The following is a 26,682-nucleotide window of genomic DNA, read 5'->3' on the forward strand; positions in this document are numbered from 1 at the left end:
TGATTTCCAACCACTTGAGAGAGATTGGAAAGACAAAAAAACTCATGAATTGAACGACAACATAAAGAAGTGTCATTATGAAGTGTCAACTTCCCTTCTTTTATGCAACAAGAATGACTCATTTCTCGACCGGGTTGTGAATTGCGATGAAAAGTGGGTTCTTTACGACAACCAGCAATGCTTAGCTCAGTGGTTAAGTACCGATGAAGCTCCATGGCACTTCCCGAAGTCAGAATTGCACCAAAAGAAGGTTATGCTGACTTTTTGGTGATCTGTGACCGGTCTCATCTATTACAGTTTTGTGAATGCAGGCGAAACTATTATGGCGGATAAGTACTGTCAATAAATGGATAAAATACATCAAAAACTTCAACCACAACACCCAGTATTAGTCAACAGAAAAAGCCCAATTCTCCTCTATAATAATTTCCGACTGCAGGTTGTTAAACCGACCCTGCAGAAGTTAAACGAAAATCTGCCTCATCCACCATACTCTCCAGACCTCTCACCTACCGACTACCACTTTTTCAAGTATCTCAACAACTTTCTGCATGAGAAATGCTTCAAAATTCTAAGCGATATCAAAAAAAATCTTAAGAGACTTCATCACCACCAGAACGCAAGATTTTTATGTTGTTGGCATAAATACACTTGTTTTGCATTGGTAAAAGTGTGTTGATTCTGTTAGTTTTATTTCGATCAATAAGTTTTTGTTTGGGCTGAGATATGTTCATCTGAATTTAAAGGTTAAAACCCGCAAGAACTTTCTTGTCAACCTGATTATATTACATGCTTATCGTCGGTATATTTGTGAATTAATGTAACTCCAATTGTTTCTTCATTAACGTCGTTTTCTTTTTCTTCCAACAAACGTGTGTGCTATCCATAATAACGTAACACACATAAAATGGTGATCTCATGTATAGCAAAGATGTACTCTGAGTAGGTGATCACCGAAAATGTAAAAGTTAGAAAATATTTTTAGCTTTTCATCCAGTTTTTACAAGTCTGAAAGTCTTCCCATCATTATGAGGTTAGGGTTTTGTAAAAGTAAGAAATAACTTTTGTGCAGTACTCCTATTTATTACTTTTTTCTAAAATAAACTTTATTTCTTGTGTAAAGTTTAATTGTGATTATTATATCCCCTACCTCTGATTAGTCACATTGCCAGAGTCCTGTGCTTAAACAGAAAATCGACCAATGCTTCAATAACCGCTTTTTGTCTGTCATAAAACACAATGTCATGTTAATCGCAATTCTCAAGTTACAGTGATTTTATACTTCGTTTATGTTTTAAGCTCATCAAAAACTTGTTTACATTGGACTTGGAAGCTATTGTATATTTTTTGGTATGCATTCGAAACATGAAAAATGTGACATATAGAAAAACAAGTTTCATTACGGTTCTGAAAATAACATTCAAGATGAGAACAGTAGTCTGAAGAATCCAAATAATATGAACAACTTTCATACATAACATATAAAGTTATCTTATCGGACCTCCAACGTCGGACCTAAATAGCAATTCGTCTGACATATCATTACTTAGTTCAGAGTAGCTTACTTTTCCTTTCTTTATGTTATATATTTTATATATATTTTATTTTGCTTCATTTTTCTGAAAATACTTATTCTGACTAAAAAACTGTTAGAATGGGGATATATACTTTTACTGAAACAGATTAAAGGGAATTTATTGTGTGCAATTATACTGAGTTATTTCCCTTGAGTTAAAAAAAATATTTATCTATTAGGTACGGGCAAAATGAATGTCGATGCTCAAAATGTATAAATATTTTGACCCCTCCCTTTACTTAAAAATTCACCAAAAATAAGGAAATTTATCAATTTTAATGAAATTTTCAGTATTTATAAAATAATGATCACGTGAACCCATTATTCTTTTTATTTAAATCTTAGTGGAAATGTATTATTTTGTTTAAACAAAAAATACCTTTACTAAAGTTATGGTTTTCAGTAATAAAAAGAAATTAAAGGAATTTAGTTTTGCTTTTTTTATGAAAATAAAGCATTGTAAATTATAACAATTTAAAAAAATTATTTAATTTTTACAGGAACATTACGAAAAAATCCTAAAGTCCATATTAATGAATTCGATATAACTTGAAGAAAAATTAATTTCTCGAACTACTAATATTACCATTGAATTAAGCATTGTTTATTTAATATTTTCACAAAAAAATTATAATAGCAAAAATATTTCTAGTTTTTTTTAAATTACAGATTTCGCATAATTTTTATATACAAGATTTTAATAATTTCCTTGCTCATATGAATGTGAAACTTTCGGCATAACATAATTTTTATATAATCTTGAACAATAATTAAAAAAAATATATTTACAAACAGGAACATAAAAAATAATTAAATTAAAAAATGATACAAATGCTCAGGATAGGAATGTACGGATGCACGGGGGGGGGGGAACTGACACCCCTACCCCTTTTTAATATCATGACTTCATTTTGAAACAGCGTTTCGATTGGCTGTAATTTTGGGCTTCCATATTCGCAGTGTTTACAAAACTCTCGTTTGTTGAGTTTGAGCGAACACCAGAATTACTCGCTTTTTGGGGACTAATTAAGCTATTTTTTATACAAATTAATTCAGCTAACAAACAAGGTGTTTTTTTTTAAAATTTAATTCAATATCTCAGGACTTTACTAATTATCTTTGAAATAGACCCAGAAATCTAATATTTATCTTTTAAAGGATTTTTACAATGAATTTATTTAACTTTAAAATTTAGCTGAATTGGTTAGTTCGCCGTGAAAATATTTTTCAAACGTTTCTTTTTACGTGTACAAATATTTTTCCTTTAAGAAATTAACTTTTTTAGTCTCTAATCTTTCAAATACAATCAAAGATTAGTTGGAAACCTACAAAAAAAATTATGATAAATCGGCTTTCAAAACTAGGTCACCTAGTTTTAATCGTCCATTTTTACCCGTACCTATTATCTATTGATTAAATAGTGCGTGTATACATGTGTTTCTCCACGCGAATTTTTCTTGACTATTAGTTGATTAGTGTCAAGCGCTAAAACAAACTCTTGAGAAACTTTTATTTCACTAAGTAATCTGATTACGAAATGAAAGTCACCAAAATTATTTTACATTTATTCGTAAACAAGTAAATAATTTTTTCTTTTACTCCCGAGTAGCGCCGGGTAGGTACAGCCAGTTATATATATATATATATATATATATATATATATATATATATATATATATATATATATATATATATATATATATATATATATATATATGAGAGAGAGAGAGAGAGAGAGAGAGAGAGAGAGAGAGAGAGATGTATCTGTATAAATGTGGACGCATGTGTATTTCAGCATCACGGTTAAAACCAAGCAGGAAAGAATTAGGAATTTGTGAACATATTAAATTGTGAATGTTGTAGGCATGTAGGTATGAAGGTATACATGTGAATATAAGAAGAGACAGACTAACCGCCTTGAAAACAGTGAATCGATGGAATATTGAAAAAGGGCAAGAAACACCCGGCGTCATTTTTATGGTCTTCCGGAAGGATCTCTCCTGAAAATTCGCTCATTCTCATCAAACCTGCGAGTAAAAGAAAAATGTCGATGTAATTACTACAGAATCACGTAATCCACAATTATTTTTTTTTTTTTAAACGTGCATTCATATCTTAAATCATTATTGTCTGAGTGAAAAGAATTTTTCATTATTTGCACATTATTTTCAAACTATCATTCTCACTGTTTCTATTTATTTTTCAACTATGATGTGTTGACCGATATATTCTCGGGCCTTCTTCAGGTGTATTATTCATTTACATTTAGGAAGTACAAATACTACAAGTTCGTCAAAGAACATTATATTAAAGAACTTGTAAAACAAGCACAGGGCTGCAATATTGCAATGATATAGTAACAAGAGCTTGTGCCTGCAGACACTACAGGAGCTATTGGCTTATAAATTCTTTTAAATACCTGTTGATAAATAAATAAATTAATAATTATTTCCTTACCGGAGCACTGAATTAAAATTGTTACTTCAATAAAAAAAATGGTGTTGGAATTTTTTTTGTGCCAATAATAGTGCATCCCCCCCTGTTTACATTTATTATTTATATTCTGGTTCTTATATTTGATTTTCTGTATTTCGTATCTTTTATGATTCTTAGTTTTGTACATTTTGGGTTTGTACGGAACTCCCTTTAATTTGAAGAAAAAGGAAATGCTAGCTCCTTGATGACGTCACGAGCCCAGCGCGAAATCCGGCCTCTTTTGAAATTCCGACGACGAGGATATTGGACGTTCATTTCATTGCCCGGCGCTGAAAATGGAATTTTCACAAGCCTCCTTCAAACAAGAGAACCCGGCAATAATACCCTGGACATGCGACGAGGCATACTTCTGAAAACTATCTATGTGGCTACATTCTGCACGTATTTGGAAGGAGTGTAATTTTTTTTAATCTTTACTTTGTGTTGCTACGGTTTGCATGTAAATGGAAGGAGAGAAATTTCTAAAAGGACTTTAAACGAGAAAAAAAAAGAAAAAGCACGTGCCTGACTAGCTTTCAATTTGTGAGTACGCTCCTAAAATTTATTACACATGAGAGTGTGATTAGGAACAACTATTTTTAATCATAATATTTTGTTCGTTCATGGATACGACATTTTAATATAAGAGCCAGTGTTATTTTTTTCATTATATGTTATTACCTTGGCGTTCTTTGAATTTAATGTCCGCAAAGGGAAAAAATTGCAACTAATTTTATTGTTAATAAAATCTCTTCTTCGTTTTGAAACAAGACCTTTATATTTTATTTTTTACCCCCTTTTATTACATGCTCTTATTTTTTTCAGGCTAGTTACTTTCGTGTCGAATTTATCTGAAAACAAGATAAATTTCCGACAATGGCGTTCAATTACTCAAATGTGGTTTACATCAGATTACAGGATGTGTTACAGACAGAAAGAAATAAAACAAAACATCCTTTTACACAAGCCATTAAATAATATGCGCTAGAGAAATACAAAGGAAAACAGACCCCCTCCTCAATCCAATAAAATATCCAAAATTAGCAAATTAAGCCTGTTGTTGGATCACTTGGATATTATAAAAAGAAGCATGATGGAATTGTTGAAGTCTATTAATATATACATTCAATGTACACATATTGATATTCTGTGCACATATAGAAAGGCAGCAACAACATTAGTGCTAATGTGCATGACAGTAAAGATAAATAGATGTATGTGTTTATTGTATGTATGTATTCATGTGTTAGCTTGAAAGAAGCAACAGTATTGCTAATTCAAATGTTTCAGTAAAAACTGCGTATATTAATGCTAAATTAATGTATATTCGTATTTTATGTGTATGTCTATGATACAGCAACAGTAGTTATGTTAGTTGAAAAGCATTAACATATATTGGTATATGAATTTATTTCATGTGTGTGCGTATATATATATATATATATATATATATATATATATATATATATATATATATATATATATATATATATATACGTTTTATTTTTTATTACCGTATTTTTCTGTTAAGTTACATTATTGTTTCGGCTACCGTTTTTTGGCCGTCATGTAGCTTCCCCCATAAACAAACTTTTCTATAAAAGTCTGAGGAAGCTACATGACGGCCAAAAAACGGTAGCCGAAACAATAATGTAACTTAACAGAAAAATACGGTAATAAAAAATAAAACACATATTTGCTCTACAATAGTATTGAGCACTTTCTTCAGGTTTTTATTAATTACAATTTCTACTATATATATATATATATATATATATATATATATATATATATATATATATATATATATATATATATAAGTCTTGTGTTTATTGCTTAAATATTATCAGAAAAAAGACTTTTTAGCAGAAAATGTAATTTCCTTCTTTATTTAGTTCCAATAATAATCTGAAATCATCAATAAAAGTCGTTTGTCCAATTTATGATTTTTAAATGTTAATTTTCTAGTAAGCAAATGTCAGAAAAACCCGGATGCACCACAGGTTAAATATTTCTTTGCACATATTTTCTTGAATTGATATTTAAGTCTACCTTGATATCATTAGAGTAAAAATACTTATGCCCGCAAATAAGGTCCGAACTTACAAACTATGTAAGTACGCCATGCTAACCGATTGAGCTTATAATGTAAATAGGAAATTACAATGCGTAAAACCATAAAAGGTGGCAGGGGTGGCGGTGATAAGTTCTCTTATCAACATTTTGAGGTCAATTTCTCTACGAAAAAATAACAGAGCTATATCCTGTTTTATTTTATTTATTTTTTTTTAAATCATTATAAATCTCGGATTGCAGTGTAGTTTTCATTGGAAAGAAAAATAAAATATTTGTAAAACAGAAAAGATAGATATTAAAACTTGCTCGTTAGAAATAATTTTCAGATAATTATGAAAATGTCATGCATTTTATGTCGAAAATCTTAAAACAATTTAAACCCCAAAAATATAAACCAGATATAAACGAATAAATAATCACTTGTAAACCTGGAAACTTTTGAGGTGAGTTTCTCGATGGCAAAATAATATAATATAAAAATGTTTTATATATATATATATATATATATATATATATATATATATATATATATATATATATATATATATATATATATAAAGCTGAATGTGTGTGTGTGTGTGTCTGGTCACGAATAGGCTCCTTGACTATTTTAAAAAACTGATTATATATAATGATAGAAGATCTATCGAGACACAGGAATGGGTATGTTTGATCTGGCAGAACGGTGGTTCATTAAAATTGTGGGGTCTGCGTTCGCACCTGGTCCACAAAGTATGGAAATAAAAAATTTAAAAATTAAAAAAAAAAAACGTTTACAAGTGTTTTTTATATAGATGTACATAATAATACTTTGATAAGTATGTTTTAACTTAAATAGGGATGGTATAATAAAATTGTGGGGTCTGCGTTCGCGCCTGGCCTCCATCGAATGGAAATAGGCACAAACTTTAATAAAGACATTTCATATATATCTGCGTAAGTATACTTTAATAATTATGTTTCAGTTTGAAGAAATATGGTATAATAAAATTATGGGGTGTTCGTTCGCACCTGACCTCCATAGAATGAAAATATGTCACAAAGTTTAACAAGGTTTTTTTAATATAGATCCACAAAATATTGTGATAAGTGTTTCAGTGTAAACAGGTATGGTATAATAAATTATTGGGTTTATCTATTTTATTTTTACTTTCATCATATTTTGCTTTGGTTTTGGTATCCCCAAATTCAACCCAAATTTACAACCCTTCCTTTTCATAACCTATCATACTTTCATAAATCGGAGTCCATTTCCTGTAGACTGTTTTTGAACCCAGTCAACGACGGGTACTTTTGCTAGTATATATATAAACTGCGTCAATCGTTTTATTGCAGATTAGTAAAATATCAATATTTCACTAAATATACGTCACAAAAAAATGAAAATTGTATCATCAAATGATTGTTTTTAGGTTAGTTATTTCCCAAAATGTTATTCAAATCCATGTGATATTCACGAAGTTATGACATTTTATATATTATCAAGTACTTTATACTATCCATCACTTTATTGCAAGTCTTTTAAAATGCCAAAAAGAGGGCTGATTAGTGGTTATCGAAAAGGAAAAGATTGTTGCTGGACTCGCAGAAAGATTGTTCATCAAAGATTTAGCTATGGAGCTGGAAAGGGATCCAAGAACTTTGGCTTCATTTGTGAACAACCCCAACACCAAATCCAGAAAGGATAAGGGCACCAGGAGAAACCTTTCACATCGTGATATTCGGAAAATTCATAGGGAAGTCAACCGAAACCCAAACAGCACCAGTGCTTCCATTTTTGCAAGAGCTGGAATCGCTCCAAGATCCAGACAGGCCCGATGTAATGTGTTGAATGAGATAGCAAGGAACATCAAAACTATTCCAAGGCCTCCATTGAGCAACAACATAGGGAAAAACGAATGGCTTGGGCACAGAATTACATAAAAATTGATTTCCAACGTGTCCTATTTACAGATGAGACTCGTGCTACTCTTGACAGTCCAGATGGATGGGCCAAAGTTTGGAACTCGAATGGAACTCCAACTGTTACAAGGAAAGGCTGTCCCCTTTCCATGTAAATAGGAAGAGTATTAGATAGGTGAAAATGAGATTAGGATAAGCTGAGACTCGAACCTTGTAAGCAAGGTTAAGAAATAGAATGTTAGAAATCGGAATGTTAAAAAGGCCTATTGTTAAATTCTATTATAATTGTTTATTCTTTACAAAACTGAATAATAAAAATGTCGACTAAAAAGAATGAACAATACAAATTAAAAATACATTGTTAAAAAATAGGTTAGGTTAAAAAATAAGTTAGAGTATGTTGAGAATTCTTTTTGTTGTCAAAAGCGTGTTTGGAAAAACATGTGCTTAGCCACGTGAATTGGTCACGTTGGGAAACACACTTCTGACGACATAGCAAAAGGGAGATTCTCAACATAGGAGCTAAAGTAGTCAGATCAGGGCAGTTGAGCAGTTGAGGCAGAACAGTTGAGTGTGCTAGTCAGTGAGAGAGAGAGAGAGAGAGAGAGAGAGAGAGAGAGAGAGAGTTGGAGTTAGAGTCCTTTGGAAGCGAAGGAAAAAAACATTAAACTATGTAGATCCCAAATGTGAATTCCTGACGTCATCATCATTTGACTGGTCCAATGAAATAAAGAATCATAATCGATATTTTGTAGCTGGTTGTCAGGTGTCGTCATTCCTCAAATCAAAAGGTAATGTGTTAAACATCTTATTATGAACATTGCGTAACCCTTCCCAGAATATGTATCTCTCCTCCTCTCTATATGTGTTACAAAAAATATAAGAACTGTGCATCTATCACCCTATCACCCTCTCTCCTCGCTAATATATGTTATAAGAATCACCAGAACTTTATAAATATCTCCCCCTCATCATTGTTATATACAGGGTGACCCTCAAAAACGGGCCCCACCTCTAATTAATAAAGTGTACATGGCGCCCGTTTTTTGTGTCGCCCTGTATATGTCCTCTATGCAACACAACTCCTTACAGAGTTCATCGCCAACAACGAGGGCGAGGCATCGTGTTTTGGGCGGGAATCATTAGGGATAAGTTCGTTGGACCATTCCGAGTTCCAGAGGGTGTAAAACTTACCAGCAATGCGTACACAGCCTTTTTTTTTTTATAAACATTTGTCACCATGGCTAGATGATCTACCATTGTCACGTCGCTTTCAGATGATTTTTATGCATGACAATGCACCATCCCATTTTGCTAGGGCGACTGCAGCCTTCCTTGAATCTACATGCTTCTTTGGAGAAATCCTCATGAGCTGATCACCGTGCTCTCCGGATCTTAACCCCATTGAACATCTCTGGTCAATATTGAAAAGAGGTGTTTATGAGGGAAGAGAGCAATTTACTTCAAAGGATGCCCCGTGGAGGAAAGTAGTTGATATCGCCAGAACCATAACTCCTTTTCAGATCAAACAATTGACTTCTTTGGTGGACAAAATTTATTTAAAAAAATGGTGGATATGGCGATAAATAATTCATTTATTTGAGGCTTAGCACATAGGATGTGCTTTTGTTTATTATTCTTTAACAAAAAAATATAATAAAAAGTAAAGTTTTCATGATTAGACATTGTATTTTTGCCCTAATACAATATTTTAAGAGGCCAAGATGGCGGACATGGGAAGCGTAGCTTTGGAATTTCTTTTCCCCAAATACCATGTTTATCGTAGAAAAAGTATAATTTTTGTTGTTAAAATAAAATGGAAAAATCATCTGAAGAAGTTGGTGGCGACAGGATATTTTTATGGACACATAAATCGTAAAATTGCCTTCCCACTAACGAAACAGCTGTAATGAAAAAAATCCAGAAGAAAATAAACAAAAGTTATAAGAATGAAAAAGTAAGTCTTTGAATTTCAACTAAGTTTTGCACTATATATATATATATATATATATATATATATATATATATATATATATATATATATATATATATATATATATATATATATAAACGAAAATAATTTTTTAAATCTTCAACTTATAACCAAAATATTATATTATTAAAAATTATTAAAATTCATTATTTTTATTAATTCATTTTGTGCAGATTTTATTTCAATATTTTTACTGTGTTGTTTGAGACAAAAAATTTAGAATAACAACATGTATTTTTTCATCTCTAATGAAGATTGTAACGAAAAGAAAATAAGATTATAAATTAAAAAATAAAATGTTGAATTTATGAAGTTGTGTTTCTGTCTCTTTATTCAAACATTTCCAATAAACGGAATCAATACGATTGTTCACTACATCTATATAAGTAAATATACCTTTACTGCGCTTCCTTAATTTATTCACAGTCTTTGTATCGGATCCATATATCTGAGAAGCATCGAGGTAATGGGTATTCTGGTTGAGCTGCTCACGTGGACCTAATGAGAAGTTAAGAAATGTGGTTCAATGCATGCAAATACGACATATGACACGTTTGAAAACAAATCCAACAGAAAACAAAAAATACTCCGTGTTGAAGGTTTTGTCAAGAGTAAGAAAATTAAGTAAAAACTGAAAAACAGGGGGAACTCCCCCCCCAAAAAAAAACAAAAAACAAAAACAAATAGTTTTGTGAAAAAATGGGTGGAAGTGTTAATAGAAGAAAAATTCCAGGAACAACAGAAATAAAAAGTGGAATACCAGAAGAAAATGAAAACAAAAAAAAAAAAAACTGGAACCGATCCAAAAATTTGAGGAATTGTTTTTTATACTCAATAAGAACAGAAAAGAATTATACAAATTATTGAATAGGATCAAAATTATAACGATTAAATGATATGAAATGAAGAGCGTCAGTCAAACTTCAAATGCATACCCATTTTACAGTTGGTCGCTGGTGTTGGCAATGATCTTGTGAAAGACATGCAACGCCTTCCATATTTCATGAAGTAGTAATCATCGAATGGAATTGAGATCGGCATACAAATCTGATAAGTTCTAGAAAATAAAGAAAAACATATTGTAAATTTAAAGAAAAGAAAACATTTAATTATTGTACAATTGATATATTATAAAATAATGAATCGTCTTGGGCAGATTAAGCTGATCCGAATGTTGGATATTTTGAAATAAGTCAAGTGTGCAATTTTTAGAAATAAGTAATGAATGGGAAGATGGCGTCATTACCAATTCTAGGGGGGAGGGGGTAACAAGATGATAAGACATCCTGAATCACACTAAGTGTGAATATGTCTTGATTAAAAAAAAAAGAAATGAAGGTAAGCAGACATCCACATGAAAAGCAAGCGAATGAATCCAGTCTGTCCAGCTTCTGATACTAATTTGCTACTAACCCTCTTATTTGGCATCAAACTAAAGATGTCATGTAAGTAAATCATTAAAGATAAAATGTTTAAAGGATTTCAGTTGTATCCACAACAAATATGAAGAGTTAAATGAATTACATAATGGATTTCAAATCCGATAATATATTTTTGAAATATATTAGTTACTTAATCCATTTGATATGGATTCAACTTAAGGAAATCTACTAAAATATAAACAAAGCTGCATAGAATATCCATAAGCAGAAAATGTTATTTATATTATTGCCATTATTTAAAAATTTGTATATGATACTGAGAGATCATGTGGTAAAACGATGGCCTCTGCTTTCAGGCACAGGTTGAAATCCTGTCTGAATCTAATTTTTCTTTTTGTAATTTTTTTATGATTCAGCTCTGTAGATAATTATTATCTGTTAATTTGATATAGTGTTTTTCTACAAACAACATAAGTATCCTTTAAAATATCTATCGTTTACTTAATTCGTATATATATATATATATATATATATATATATATATATATATATATATATATATATATATACATATATATATATATATACATATATATATATATATATATATATATATATATATATATATATATATATATATATATTCTTCAAGATGATGAAATGAATTAGATACAGATTGGTGAATCTAATAGTTTCAAATCTTACAAAATATTATTGACAGGTAATATTTATATAAGACAATCCCAGTCAAATAAAAATTGCTCGATATACTAGATAGAACAAATACAATTAGAGTTTATATAGTTAAATTTCATTTAGAAAGAATTACTTTTCAAAATAAACATTTATATTTATTATAATAATAGAAAACTGCTTTAAGTACCCGCATAAGTACAGTACATTATTAAACAAAAACTCTATAAAAATATCATATTCAACGATGCCGAATTTATCACAAACTATAATATTATCCAATAATATGAAAATAAAAAAGCTCAGACCCCTCCTCATAATACAGTCCATATAAATAAATGTAACTGCCAAAATAAAAAGGGATGTCCTCTAAATAATAATTGCATGCACGGTGACACAACTGCCAATGCAAGAAAGCAATCAAAGTGGCATAATAACCAATGAATCCAATCAAAACATTCTGGATACAATAAATGATATGGCAGCATTAAATAACAACAACCTACAAAATAATTCAGATAATAATATTCCCACTATGAACCCACAACAGACTGACCATCATACATCTGAATCGTCCCCCGAAACTCATTCAACTGAAAATTCCCTATTGTGAATAATAATCCCGATAGTAATCTAAATAGGTATTTAAATAATGAAAATAAACTAAAAACTTAAACATACATAGGTGCAACTTCTAATTTGATAAAAGTGAGAATCTCAAATCATTTACATTCCTTCAAGAATGAAGATACACAGAATAATAAAGGCACTTCTAACCCTAACCCTAACCCTAACCTTAACCCTAACCCTAATCAAAAACCTAACAATTAAAGATTCCTTACTCAATTAAATGGAGTATACACAAAAAGGCTGAATCATACACATCAGGGTCTACATTCTGTAACCTTTGCATCTCTGAAGCACTTAAAATAATTACTTTCCCTAAACCTGTAATAAATACTAAAAACGAGTTGGTTTCATGATGCAAACATAAGAAAAAATTTAAATACAGCCAATTTGAAATAACTTTAGATAAAAATAAATCCCCATTCACATTACTGTATACTCAATATACTAAACCTTCCATTTTTCTCTTATAAATAATCTGTTATGTTAAGAATCTTTCATTTTTTGGTCCCCGAAAAAAGGAGTGTGGGCCTGTAAATTCACCCCTGTCCATTCATCCATTCATCTGTCCACACTTTTCTTAATAACTACGCCTTGGAATTTTTTTGCAATTTTGCACAAACATTAAACATGATATGAGTAAAAAAGTAACAGTATGGATTTTCCGGGGAAAACTCCGGTTGCCCCCCTAGGGGTACCTTTCGGGTTAAAATGGCTAAAATTGACACTTTTGTGCTTATTAAAAAAGTTTGATGCATTGGATTTTTATAGAACTTTCTGAAAAGTTGTAACTAATTGATTTCTATATAATTTTGTTTGTCTATACTATACGATAACTCTTTGATGTGCCGCAGGGGCTCTTTTAGGGTTATTAAAAACACTCTATTTTTGGGTCTATTTTACCATATTTGTCCAAAATTTTCTGCGTATGTCTATTTAGCAATTTTGCATGGTACTGAACTCAAATTTAAATATGTTAAGACCTTGAGGACTTTTGCGGCTAAATGGGGGAGGGGGTCAAATGATGGACTTAGTCATTTCTTTTTTAGCATGGTGTAGAACTCAGATTTAAATATGTTAAGACCTAAAACTGTACCGTTTGTTCATTTTCACCAGGATTTGATGTCCCCTGCGGACTTTTGGGGCTAAAGGGGGAGGGGGGGGGAAATGCTGAACTTAATCATTTTTTATATACCTCGTTCACTGTACACTCACGGGGGACTATGCATGCTTCACTTGTTTTTGTTTTTCTTCGCTATTCTTTAGTTTCCCACCTTTTACATATTTACATACCAAATCATGACTCTTGAATTTCACATCTAGAAAAGACCTTTTAATATCTTTTAAACACTTATATTCAACTGAATTAAGTACTATGTTAAACCCGTATTCCTACCATTCTAAATCTAAATTTCCATTCTCATTAGTAACTCTATTAATTTGCCCCTGAAATACATTCCATGATATAATTGGTTATAAAAACTTAAACCGCTCAACAAATTCATGTTCAGTACTGGTTCGCAATCCCTTTTCGTCTGCAATTACAAACCCAAACAATCCCGCCAAGACCTCTTAAAGAAATCCTAATATCAACAGAATGTAGTTTATTAAGACCAGTTAATTTAGCATAGAAAAAAATCGAGATTAATATTTCTTTGAAATTAATAATAATTTCTCAATAATTGTATCTTAAATTATATATTAAAAGCTCCTTATAGTAATTATCATATTCTAAAATGATTATTATCCGAGACGCTCAAATTAACATAAACCCTAATTCTAAATATTTGATCTTCCTATATTATTGTTTAATAGTTTGGCAGAATGAAAGAAAGCAATCAGAATTTACAACAGGCTCACATTCAAACTTCAACGTAAATTTTATTAAAGTAAAAAGATCCAAATTGCAAAAGATGTGCCATCTTTAGCTTTCTGTTGAACAGAGCTGGTAACACCCGTAAGGTTCATGGTGTATCTTTGCGTTTGCAGGATTCGAGACTCCACACTGTTTGAAGAATAGTTTGCAACAAGTCGATGAGTTAAGTGATGCTGCGAGTCAGGTAGTCATCATGGAGTTCACTGTAAATAACCGTCCGAATGGCGGACAAAGGGCAGGTCCAAATGTGGACCTTAAAATTGTCTTGGAGAGACATATAAATATGAAAATCAATCAAATCGTAGAGCACAACGGTGTGCAAAGAATACAATATTTCGCCCGACATAAGGGCATTGCTGTTTGCAAATGATAATAACATTTCGCCCTATGTTAAGAAACAAAAGAAACAAAAGAGTTTGAGGCTCCATGTCTCGGATAAGGAGATGAGTTTACACGCCCATTTGACTTGAAAACTGGCGCAACCTGCAACATAAAAATAGCGCCAAAAATAAGACTCGGCAGTTAATAACAACAATCAATCTGAAAGGTCCAAACAAAGCTGTGGGCGGTCAAACCGACCAGTGGGGAGCCTGCTTATTTCTGCAGAATCATCACAACTTCTTAGTTTAGTTTACTTTAAATTTTGGCATTTTGAATATTTATTAATATTATTAATAATTATTATTAATAATATTAATACTGGTTATAAAACTACTGATTCACTTTATATATTATATAACTATTTTCTTTTCTCTATCAATAAATAGATACATAGATAAATGATAAAATCTATATTTTATTGTCTGGAAAGATATAAATACAAACCTGATTTAAAATATTTAAATAAACTAGTTTCAATCTTATAGACTACCCCTACCACCTCCTTTGTGCGTTGCTTTACACCCCTTCCTTGTGAGCATCTTATCTTCCTATCGTTTTTTCCCTCCTTCTTTTTCCCCATATATATCTTTCACCTTGACCAACATATTTGCCACAGCCCGTCTGTCATAACGACTGATTCAGATTTGGCTTTTCTTTCTTTTTTCTTCTTTTTCCACTCTCCTCCCCTCCTTATTACTACTCAAACATTCTCTCAAAATATATTTATATATATATATATATATATATATATATATATATATATATATATATATATATATATATATATATATATATATATATATATATATATTTTTTTATTACTTGGGGTTTAAGCCGTTTTGTTTTTAAATGCTCACCACTTGGCATCTAAATTTCTTAATCAAAGGACCTTGAATTAAAATTTTAACCTAACTCAAAATATAACAATTATATTTTACTTTGGCCCACAACTAAATGTTTGGATTTAAATTCATGCAAATGAACATTCTACTGCTGATCATATTGTGAAAGCCTGTTCTAGTCTCACACAAAACACGCGTTCACTTCTCAAGCCACTTTTCTTGTCATACACATACGCGCACACAAACATACGCACGTACACACACGTACATAGATTCACGTTCACGTACATACACTCACATTCATGTGCATACACATACATGCTAACGCACACATGTATGCACACATGTGCGCACACGTACGCACACATGGGCAACGTCACTTCCCTTTAAAGGAAATCCACACCTGCGCAAAAGACCACCGGAAACAACTACAAAAGCAAGAGACCTGAGCTGTTTCCTTCCTTTTCGATTCGGCCGAAAGGCTCGACATATAAATCAACAGTAGGTTTTTAATATGGCAGGGGCGCGTTCGAAATAAATATTTCTGTTTAAAACACAATTGAACCATGATACTTGACTTTTTCATGGTAAACTTAGATTAAAGCCATTATTACCGCACAAAGAGTAATGCTAGGTATATAAAATCAACAGTAGATTCTTTGATATGATATGGGCGCATTTGAAGTGAATGTTTCTGTTTAGAGCACAATTGAAGCATGATACTTGGCCTTTGCATTTTAAACTTTAATTGAAGCCATTATATAAAATATTTGATAAAATCAACAATAAATTCTCTACAGTGCAATGTAGACTACAATGTATTGTGAACTAAGTTACTGCGAGAGGCATGTATATATATATATATATATATATATATATATATATATATATATATATATATATATATCTCAAAACCTGAATCGTAGCGACTAAATTGATTCTATCATTAAATCCATTAATTATTTCACTCATGTAATTTGTAATTTATATTTATACCCTTTCTTTAATAGTTAGTCTCATATTGTTTTCTTTTTCATTTGCACTGACTCTCGGCCCTCTTCTCAGTGACATGATAAATGCATTATATAAATTCAGCAAGATTGTTTGTAACATATTTATGTTGGAAACCATTATAACATTGCACTTTCTTTTAACATTTTTTTTTCAAACAAAAACATGAAACAAACAGGAAAAAAGTTCTTACTTACACATCAGAAAATGTACAGCAATCAAATCGACTTTGATCTCTTCCTGCAAAAATATTAACATGTATAATTTGATTTTAATCCACGTTTTTATTTTGGAGATGGGGGTGTAATCTATTTTACTACTAGTTAAGTGCAAGGCTATGTATTTTGGGTTTATTATAACTTTTTGAGGTTTATTATAACTTTTATTGATTTATGTATTAGTTGAAATACACGTTTCTAAAATGTTCCTAAAGTTTAAAATCATTGGAAGCAGATCTTGAAAATTAAAGACAGCTTCTTCTAGACGTTCATAAGCCCCCTCCCAAATCATATGCTGCAGGCTTCATCTAGCCATGTCGACACTAGTCCTGACAACAAGAAGTAGTTTACAATTCAACGCAAACAAAATTGCAGACACAGATATTGTTTAACTTGTTAGACACAGGTGTGTGTGTGTGTGTGTGTGTGTGTGTGTGTGTGTGTGTGTGTGTGTGTGTGTGTGTGTGTGTGTGTGTGTGTGTACATTGTTGTAGCTTTGTCGTTGGTGTCTACGTTTCTTGGCTTGATCTACCGTCTCCAAAGTTCAGGATATCAACTAAGAGGTAACTCTAGAGACCAGTCATTGTCTGCTCGTCTCTTCATCTACTGGACCCGATTTCTCTAACTTCTTATATCGATCTAACATCTCGACAACTAGTCCCCCAAATATATTAACTCTTGACCAGAAATTCTAAATATTTTGTCTTCCTTTCAGTCACCCACAGTTGATCACCAGAACTGACTATAGCACTTTCTTTTACTGCTTATGGCTATCTGGCAACCAAGAAGCTAACAACTAATTATCAGGGCGGCATCCCATATAGGGATGAAATCTCAATTTGTCGGTCTTTTTGTTATCACTTCCTCATCATTTTTGTGTTGTCAATTATTTCATAACTTACCATTTTCATGCAGTCAATAGTCTCAGACATAATGTAATACTCAACAAAAGCAATCTCGGATTTAGGCATAAATTAACCAAGCTACAACAAATAAGACCATTTTAGCTGTTATTCTTACCCTACGCCCTTTACATCCCTTTATTTTGCGGTTGATTTCTAAACGTCGAATTTATCTCAAAGATAAATGAATTTGATAGAGAGAGAGAGAGAGAGAGAGAGAGAGAGAGAGAGAGAGAGAGAGAGAGAGAGAGAGAGAGAGAGATACTGGAAAAAAGAGATAGAGCGTATAAGGCAATGAATAGCGAAGAAGGTAGAAATATTAACATAATTTGCATAACTTCTTTAAAAACGAATTTACCTTTCATGATTGGTACGTATTGAAGATCATGCATGAGGAATTCGCCAAAATGGGCAGCGAGATGAGAAAGGGTTTTGTCCAATGTTTGTTTTGAGCTGTTCCTGTGAAAGAAACTACTCACTTTTCGTGCACTGGGTAAAGTTGTACTGAAGAAACTTCTTCTTCGAGGTATGTTGATTGCTGAAAAGTAATACGTAGCTGCAATTATCATAGCAACACTATACGCCTTTCTTATTTATACTAAATATATGCACGGTGGATGCATATGTCGATGGTATTAGTAATATTATTGATTAAAAAAATAATTATAAGACTTAAAAATTATTCAAAATGCAATCTTTTTTTTAAACAAAAAATGTAAGAATATGTCAATGTACACAGGAACTACTTTTGTGGACTCTTGTTCATGCCGTGACACTTCAAATGAATTCGCAACATAATGATAATCTGGTACATACTATCGCATGCATGGTTTTATGTGACGTGTCTCATCCGCGTCCAGTGAGACAGGTGATAAATAAGTCAGCTGGTCTTCTGTCTCACAAGAATGTCACGTGTTGGAATGTGAGAAGCATGCTCTCTTTTGAAAGCCAAACTCTAATAATCGAAATTGAAATTACATGCATTTCCGAAGTTAGACTCCCTAATTCGGGGTATACAGTTATTCCAGTTCCAGACTCTTCCACATCGTATCATCTCTACAATAGCAGCGTTTCTGCTAATTCCATCTATCATGATATCACCATCACATTGAATGTCAATGCTAACGCTGCAATCTTCGACAGGGATTAGACAATTGATGCTCAAATGGTGATCGAATGATCAATTTTGCCTCGATTAATGGATTGGTAATTACAAATACATACTTTTAGCACTCATGAAAGCACACAATAACGTGGTATTCAAATGATGGCCGCTCATCCAACCTAATTGACTACATTTTAGTTTGTTCAAAATGGAGCAGTTGTGTTTTAGACTGCTGTGTTTCAGAGGTTCCGAAACAGAAAGTCTCAATGGATCAGATCATATGCTTGTACACACCAAGCTTTGATTACAGTTGAAACCTATGCTTAAATCTCAATCTTCGTTGAGATTAGATGCTATCATTGTACCTTTTTAAGTTGAAATTAGAAGTTTATCCTAAGGTATTGCCAGAGGAGGATTGGTCTATCTTTAAATGTCCAAGAAATAGTTCATAAAGTACTATGTGCTTCTAATCATCATCAAAAGGAATGGATCTCAATACGTATACTCTCTCTGGCTGAAGAAATGCAGAATGCAAAAAATAGCAATGATCTGATCTTCCCTGTCTAGAAGTTAAATATCTTATTCTATGAAATCCAATCGCAAACCTTTTTGGAAAGCAATATCATCCTAAATGGAACAAACAGCGGGTGTAGGTAATTTGTGAAAGTTATATCAGCTCCTGAAGTTGGCAGCAGAAGATGTCAGTGCTGTAAGCGAAACCTTGATCAATAAACAAGGAGCCGTTACCACAAATCTGGTGGAAAGTTCCCAACGTTAGCATCAGCACTTTACGGAGATGTTAAACTATGACTCGCCTACACAGGACCTTCTTTCTAATCAAGAAATCATGATTCTTTATGAATTCGATTGTGATATCCCTATGGTTGTTGAAACTGCTGAAGTCATAATGAAACTGAAAAATGAGTCACTGATGAAGATAGTTTTTCAGATAAGATTTATAAGTTCTGCGCAGAAACTATGAATTTTCCATTCTATCTGGAACACCGAAAAAATTTCCAATGATTGGAGTGACTCGATTTTGATTCTTTTTTCCACGAGTGCACTTGTATTAACCAATGTGGTTTTGACCAAAGCAAATCAAATTTTCACATTACGCAGAATATTGGAGCAACAATGGTGCTATCAAAAATCAACTATTGGCTGATTTGTTTATTTTGCAGCTGCATTCGACTCTGTTGATTACGAATATCTGTAGGAGATTATGAGGCATGATGATTTCCTTACAAAACTGCTCGACCTAATCAAAACTTATTATGTACATACCAGAACTAAGGTCCACTGTTACAGCGAGGATTCTAATTTCTTCAACATCCAGTCTGGTGTTTGCTTGGTGTTTCACCAGTTCTTTTCAATTACATCATTGATTGGATCTTAAAGCAAGAACTAACTGGCGTTCCAGGTGCAAAAGTTAGACTGGACTTTACAGTCATTGGTCTAGACTTTACTGACGATGTTGCAGTATTCGGCGAGACATACACAGATACCCAAACTGCACTTTATGGTATCAGTGGTGCAGCTCCATGGGCTGGCATGAAAACTAACGCCTCAAAAATATCAAAAACCTTATGTCACATTGGGTCGCTATAACCTTTCACGGGAAAGTAGTCGAAGAGGTTGACAACTTCAAGTGCCACCTTTACAGCCACAAAGGCAAGGACAAGATGAAATCTCAATTTAAATTAACAGAGCTTTCTCTGCTGTCTGTCAGCTCCATAATCGCCTTTGATCATTAAAAGAACCCAGATCCATGTTAGTAGTTGACATTCAAAGGTTGAAAATCTTCGAGCAGTAGTATCTTTGGTGCATTCTCCGAATTCATATCACCAACCACCTCCTAGAATCCACATATGATGTAAGACTTGAGGAAGTATTTCTGGTCATGAGGCTCCAATGGTTTTGGCACGTCCTTTGTCATCTATCAATTGACTTGATTCACAAGGCAATAGCACTAACACCGCTACCAGAATGGTGCAAAAAGTGTGGTGGTCAATTGCGGGCATGGCTTGCAATGATCAAAGCTGACTTAGAAGCTATGATATGCCAGCACTAAAAAACTTGGATGGACTACCTTGATTTGTGATGCAGTGAATTCACTTGGAGTCGGCTCAACTCAGCCCGGATGAATATCGTCACAAGTACATGTAAGCAATGTTGGTGCAATATGTAGCCTACCTTTTTGATTCTGTTATGTAACCTATGGGTTTGAATGTGTCTTACTTCAGTAAGATTATATTCATAGATATGATAAACATATACAAGAATTTATATATATATATATATATTTAATTTCAGGAAATAGAATTCAGTCATAAAATGTATTCAGTAATTAAAATTACTAAAATTCTAAAATAAATTTAATCTAGTCTTCAATCATTAAACATTTCTCAAGAATGCATAAAGCAATAATTAGCAACAACTCCCATTAAATACTTGCTTGTGAGTGAAAAATAAATTAAATACAACCCGAAAAAAAACCCTTCATTAATCCAATCATTAACCCTAAATCCGAGTTAGTGTATTACTAACCCGGAATTAGTGTTTAAATTAATGATACATAATTTTTTTTTGGTACTGGTTCAGCTTTTGAACCAGACAAAACCGACTTTTTAAGATAGTCTACCTACTATAACAGAGACAGAATTTCATAGGCCACATTAAAAAGGTAAGCTACATATTATAATGGTACCGCCAGCATGATAGCAATATGACTAAATTTTACAAAAAAAATGTTAATATTAAAATCCAATTAACATTGAGAAAAATGAATTTGTAACTTTTTATGTTTGTTTGAAAAAAAAAAAGTAAAACTACAGATATCACTTAAAATGAAACAGCAATAAGTGTTAACATTAAAAAAAATTATTTTTATTTTACTAAGTGTAAAGTTCTGAATTATTTACATTGAAATAAGTTTTATACTTATTAGTATTTGAATTCGTTTTAAAGAATAATCGTAATAAAATATGCAGACATCTATGTTAATGATTATTTTTTTTCAAAATTATCGACTAACCACGTTTCTGAAAGATTCTTCCTTGCCGTAAAACTTACAGTCTTCATAGAGCGGGGGCAGCAAACGTTTCAAAGGTGTGTAACTTTTTCCCCATAAAGGGTTTTCCAAATTGTTACAAGAACCATCCAGCGTTCGGTAGACCAAATTCGGGTCGCATTTGATTTCTGTTTTGTAAGCACATTTTTTTGACAGTGCCAAAGGAGTGTGAAGGAACTTCAAAATTTCTTTACCAATTTTTTCCTGAAACCTAAAAGACAGTGAATACATCTCAATTTTAATTAAATTGTTAATCAGGTTAAATTAAATTGCCTTACAGAAATATTGTTTAGTGTAATTTTTTTCATTATCTATATTTATTAAGTATGTGCAAAATTAATAGCCAATCCCCAAAATGTATAAATATTTTAGTCCCTCCTTTCACTTAAAAATTAACTAAAATTCAGGAAATCAACCAATTTTAATGAAATTTTCAGTATTTATTAATTAACTATCACAGAATATAATGAAGCCATAATTATTTTTTAATCTTAGTGAAAATATATTATTTTATGTAAACAAAATTATCTTTACTAAAGTTATAGCTTAAAGTACTAAAAAATATGCATGAATTTATTTTTTTTATGAAAATAAAGCACCGTAGATGTTAACAATTCAAAGAAAATGTTTTTAATATTTCAAGAACATTACGAAAAAAAGCCCCTAAAATCCGTGGTGATGAAATCAATATAGCATGAAAAAATAATTTCTCGAACAAACGATATTAAGCATTGTTTATTCAATATTTTCAGTAAAAAGTAAAAAAATATTTTAATGATAAGAGTTTCTGGGAAAATTTTAAATTTAATTTTATAATATTTACCGTATACGGATTATTTTTGTAATCTCAAAAATTAAACCATTTTTTTTATTACTTAATTGAGATTTCAGGTCACTAAGGAAAAATAATTTAAGAAAATGGTATAATTTCTACTATTTTCATTTGAAAAAAATGGTATAATTTCTACTATGTTTCATTTGAAAACGTATGGGTTGAAAGAACGTCAAAAAAATGTAAGCTTATAACTTTCATTCGTAAATAATCATTTTCTGTCAAATTTGAATTTTAACGACAATCAGTTAATATGTTTAATTTAGTTAATTTTTTAGCACGATTTTCTTCTGTAGAGAGAAACGCAAGCATTCGTTTAAATAAATATTCGTTTAAATCTAATTGTAGAAATGAATTGCAAGATATGGGAATAGTCAGGTATCAGCCAATCAAAATGGGCGGAATTTGAGGAGGAAAAATTTATTATTTTTTAAACCAAGAAATGGAAAGATTATATTATGTGTACATATGTGATAACAAGTTAATGGCAATGCAAGCAAAAAATCGTAGGAAAATATAAAATTTGACTCGGTCTCAACTGGTAACGGTGGGAAAACTAAACATTGAGAGAGAAAAATAGGAACTTCTTTCTTTGTAGATATGGCGCTTGTGATAGTCTTGCTCATCGGATGTAATGTAGCATTTTATTATCACAAGTTAATGTAGCACAAATGGTGATCATAAGCTACACATGATAGTGGCTATCAGAGTAGATGTATTGGATTTGTATGTGGCATCTGGTCCAGAGGGGAATTTCTGCAATCAAAATATTATATATGGAGATGGAGATATTTTTTTCTAACTCTCTCTCTCTCTTTCTCTCTCTCTCTCTCTCTCTCGCTCTCTCTCTCTCTCTCTCTGACCTATATCCAAGTAATTACATCTAAAGTTTCAAGTGTTTAGACCCAAAACTGGTGGAGGAGTTTGGTAAAATCTGCAAAGGTCAACTCTTTCAACTTTGACCTCTTGACAGCTCAATTTTCGCCCAAAAACTGATTAAAAAGCTTGCTGCATGTCTGAATACCCTTTATGTAAAATTTAAAATGTTTAGACCCAAAATTGGCTTAATAGTTTGCTAGTAACCACAAAGGTCAAATCTTTTGAACTTTGACCCATGAAAAGCCAAATTTTCAGAAAAAAAAGAAAACAACGATTAAAAAGCTGAATGCCCTTTATGTAAAATTTCAAATGTGTAGACCAAAAATTGGCTGATTTATTTGTTAGAGACCGCAGAGATCAAATTTTTTTAACTTTGACCCCTATTTTGATTCTTGTTTTGGGCTCAAATCAAATTATAAAGTTAGATCCATGTCCAAGTAACCTACATCTAAAATTTCAAGTGTTTAGACCCAAAATTGGCGGAGCAGTTTGGTAGAGTTCTCAAAGATCAAATCGTTGAACTTTGACCCCTTGACAGCCAAATTTCTGGCCGAAAACCGATTAAAAAGATTTTCCCAAATCTCAATACCCCTTATGCCAAATTTCGAGTCTGTAGACCGAAAATCGACAGAGTTATTTGGTAGGGAAATGTACACAGACAGACACACACAAACATTTTCACTTTTATATATATATTAGCATGGGTGCCCGGCGATTCCCGGGTGTTTGGAGGTGTGTGTTGAGCAAAAAAAAAAAAAAAGTGGTAAGAGGAAGGTTGGCTTGAACCCGTACCGCGAAGGGGGAAAAGAACATGAAAAAAAAAAAAACGAGACGCCTTTGCTGTTATGCCTACCGCCAAACCGGAAGTGATGTAGGTTTAAATTAAGGCTAGACAATCGAAAAGAGGGGATGACTTTCGAAAATATCGGCGAAAAAAGCGATCCCTCCCTGTAGAAAAGTGCCCAGTTGAGAGTGAAGAAATTAATGTTTTTAGCAAATTTTTCGTGATTTTTCGTCCGAAGGATCAAGCTTCAAAACGATACTGATCTTGTGAAAATCCGTCGCCTCTGTCGAAACTTTTAGGCAGACATACATACATACATACATACATACATTTATATATTGGTAGCTCAAATTTTCGACCCAAACCGATTAAAAAGCTTGCCCTATCTCTGAATACCCTTTATGTAAAATTTCAAATGTTTAAACCAGAATTTGTCTGAGTAATTTGGTTGAGATCGCAGAGGTTAATCTTTTTCAAAACTTTGACCCCTATTATGATACCTTAACATTTATTGTTTTGAGCTCAAATCAAATTATTAAGTTAAATCCATGTTCAAGGAACCTATATCTAAAATTTCAAGTGTTTATACCGAAAATTGGTGGAAGAGTTTGGTAGAGATCTCAAAGATCAAATCGTTGAACTTTGACCCCATAACAGCCAAATTTCTGTCCGAAAACGAATTACAAAGATTTTCCCAAATCTCAGTACCCTATATATCAAATTTCGAGTCTGTAGACTTAAAATTGACAGAGTTATTATGTAGGGAAATATACACAGACAGACAAACAGACAGACAGACACACACACATACAGACACTTTCACTTTATATATATATATATATATATATATGTATATATACACACGCACACATATATATATATATAGAGAGAGAGATAGAGAGGAAATAACACATTTAATAGATTTATTTTTATGCCGAAAATATATCTTACTTTCTCCTCTCTCTCTCTCTTTCCCCCCCTCTCTCTCTCTCTTTTGCTCAGTCACTGGTTCCACATTTTGTTGTTTAATTTTTTTACGTGTTTCTGTGTCTGTGTGTTTGTCATCTACCTAAATTTTGCCGTGTAGCAGTAAATGTAAATAGCAGAAGTTCTCAGAAAAAAGGAAAGGACCAATGGACTTGGTTTTATGTAATTTTTTGGCATAATACAAGAAAAAAAAAAACGCAGCAATGAACTCAGAGAGGGAAATAGGTATTATAGAGATGCCATATTTGGATGGTACATTAGCGTTTATTTGGCATGCGAATACTGTTAATCTGGAATATAGGAATGGTCAGAGCTCAGCCAATCAGAATGAACAGAATTAGTCTGAGGAGACTTTATTATTTTTTGAATCGGAAAGGGAAAGATCATTTTATGTCTATGAGGTTATGATCCAGTTATGAAGAGTGCAAGCACAATATATGTATAATGTGTATATTTCCTCCCGGTGTTGACTGGAGGCGGTAAGGGGAAAATAGGAATTCTTTCTTCTTAGAAAAAAGATGGTTGCGATTGTGATGGTATTTCTCTATAGGGTGAAATGTAGGCGTTTATTATAACGACTATGTGTGTCTAAAATTTCGTTCTAAAGTTACATAAGATAGTGGTAAATAGTCTAGACATAATAAATTTGTATATGGCATCTGTTGTTGTAAACCTATGGTACTTTGGTCCAGCAAATCAAAATATTATATATGGAGATTATTATTTTATAAAATCGATATAATACTAGAACACTAGTAATTTTATTTTGTTGTTTGTTTTTATTTTTAAAGTAAGAATCATCATTTATCTTATCTTATTTTATCCATTAGTGACTTTTTGAGGAAATTAATGTCATGTAGGCATGACACAGTGATGATTGATAATAATGGTGGAAGTTTGGCAGAATTTGATTATTTTAGCTTTTAAATGGTAGAAAAGATAGTCCTTATTCAGAATAACACTTATTAAAAAAGAAATACAGAAAAAATTTTATGGAGTATGTACTGTCACGTAACGAAAATGTAATATTCAAAAAATTATGTAAATTGATCAAATAGATTTTTTTTCAAC

General features: G+C 31.9%; 1 protein-coding gene across 1 annotated transcript in view; it reads right to left on the reverse strand.

Annotated features, from left to right (window-relative positions):
* LOC145277853 (salivary peroxidase/catechol oxidase-like) overlaps positions 1 to 26,682 on the reverse strand; it is a 119,982-nt gene that overhangs the window by 17,334 nt on the left and 75,966 nt on the right. The window contains exons 4-9 of the mRNA XM_080129800.1: positions 22,132 to 22,340; positions 18,313 to 18,492; positions 17,032 to 17,074; positions 10,958 to 11,079; positions 10,419 to 10,520; positions 3,490 to 3,603 (exon numbers count right to left, since the gene is read on the reverse strand). Of these exons, the coding sequence (XP_079985926.1) occupies positions 3,490 to 3,603; positions 10,419 to 10,520; positions 10,958 to 11,079; positions 17,032 to 17,074; positions 18,313 to 18,492; positions 22,132 to 22,340 (770 nt within the window). The remainder of the gene's footprint in view (positions 1 to 3,489; positions 3,604 to 10,418; positions 10,521 to 10,957; positions 11,080 to 17,031; positions 17,075 to 18,312; positions 18,493 to 22,131; positions 22,341 to 26,682) is intronic.

Source organism: Euprymna scolopes, chromosome 6 (assembly GCF_053919585.1).
Source record: "Euprymna scolopes isolate OS-2025 chromosome 6, ASM5391958v1, whole genome shotgun sequence".
NCBI classification, from domain to species: domain Eukaryota; kingdom Metazoa; phylum Mollusca; class Cephalopoda; order Sepiida; family Sepiolidae; genus Euprymna; species Euprymna scolopes.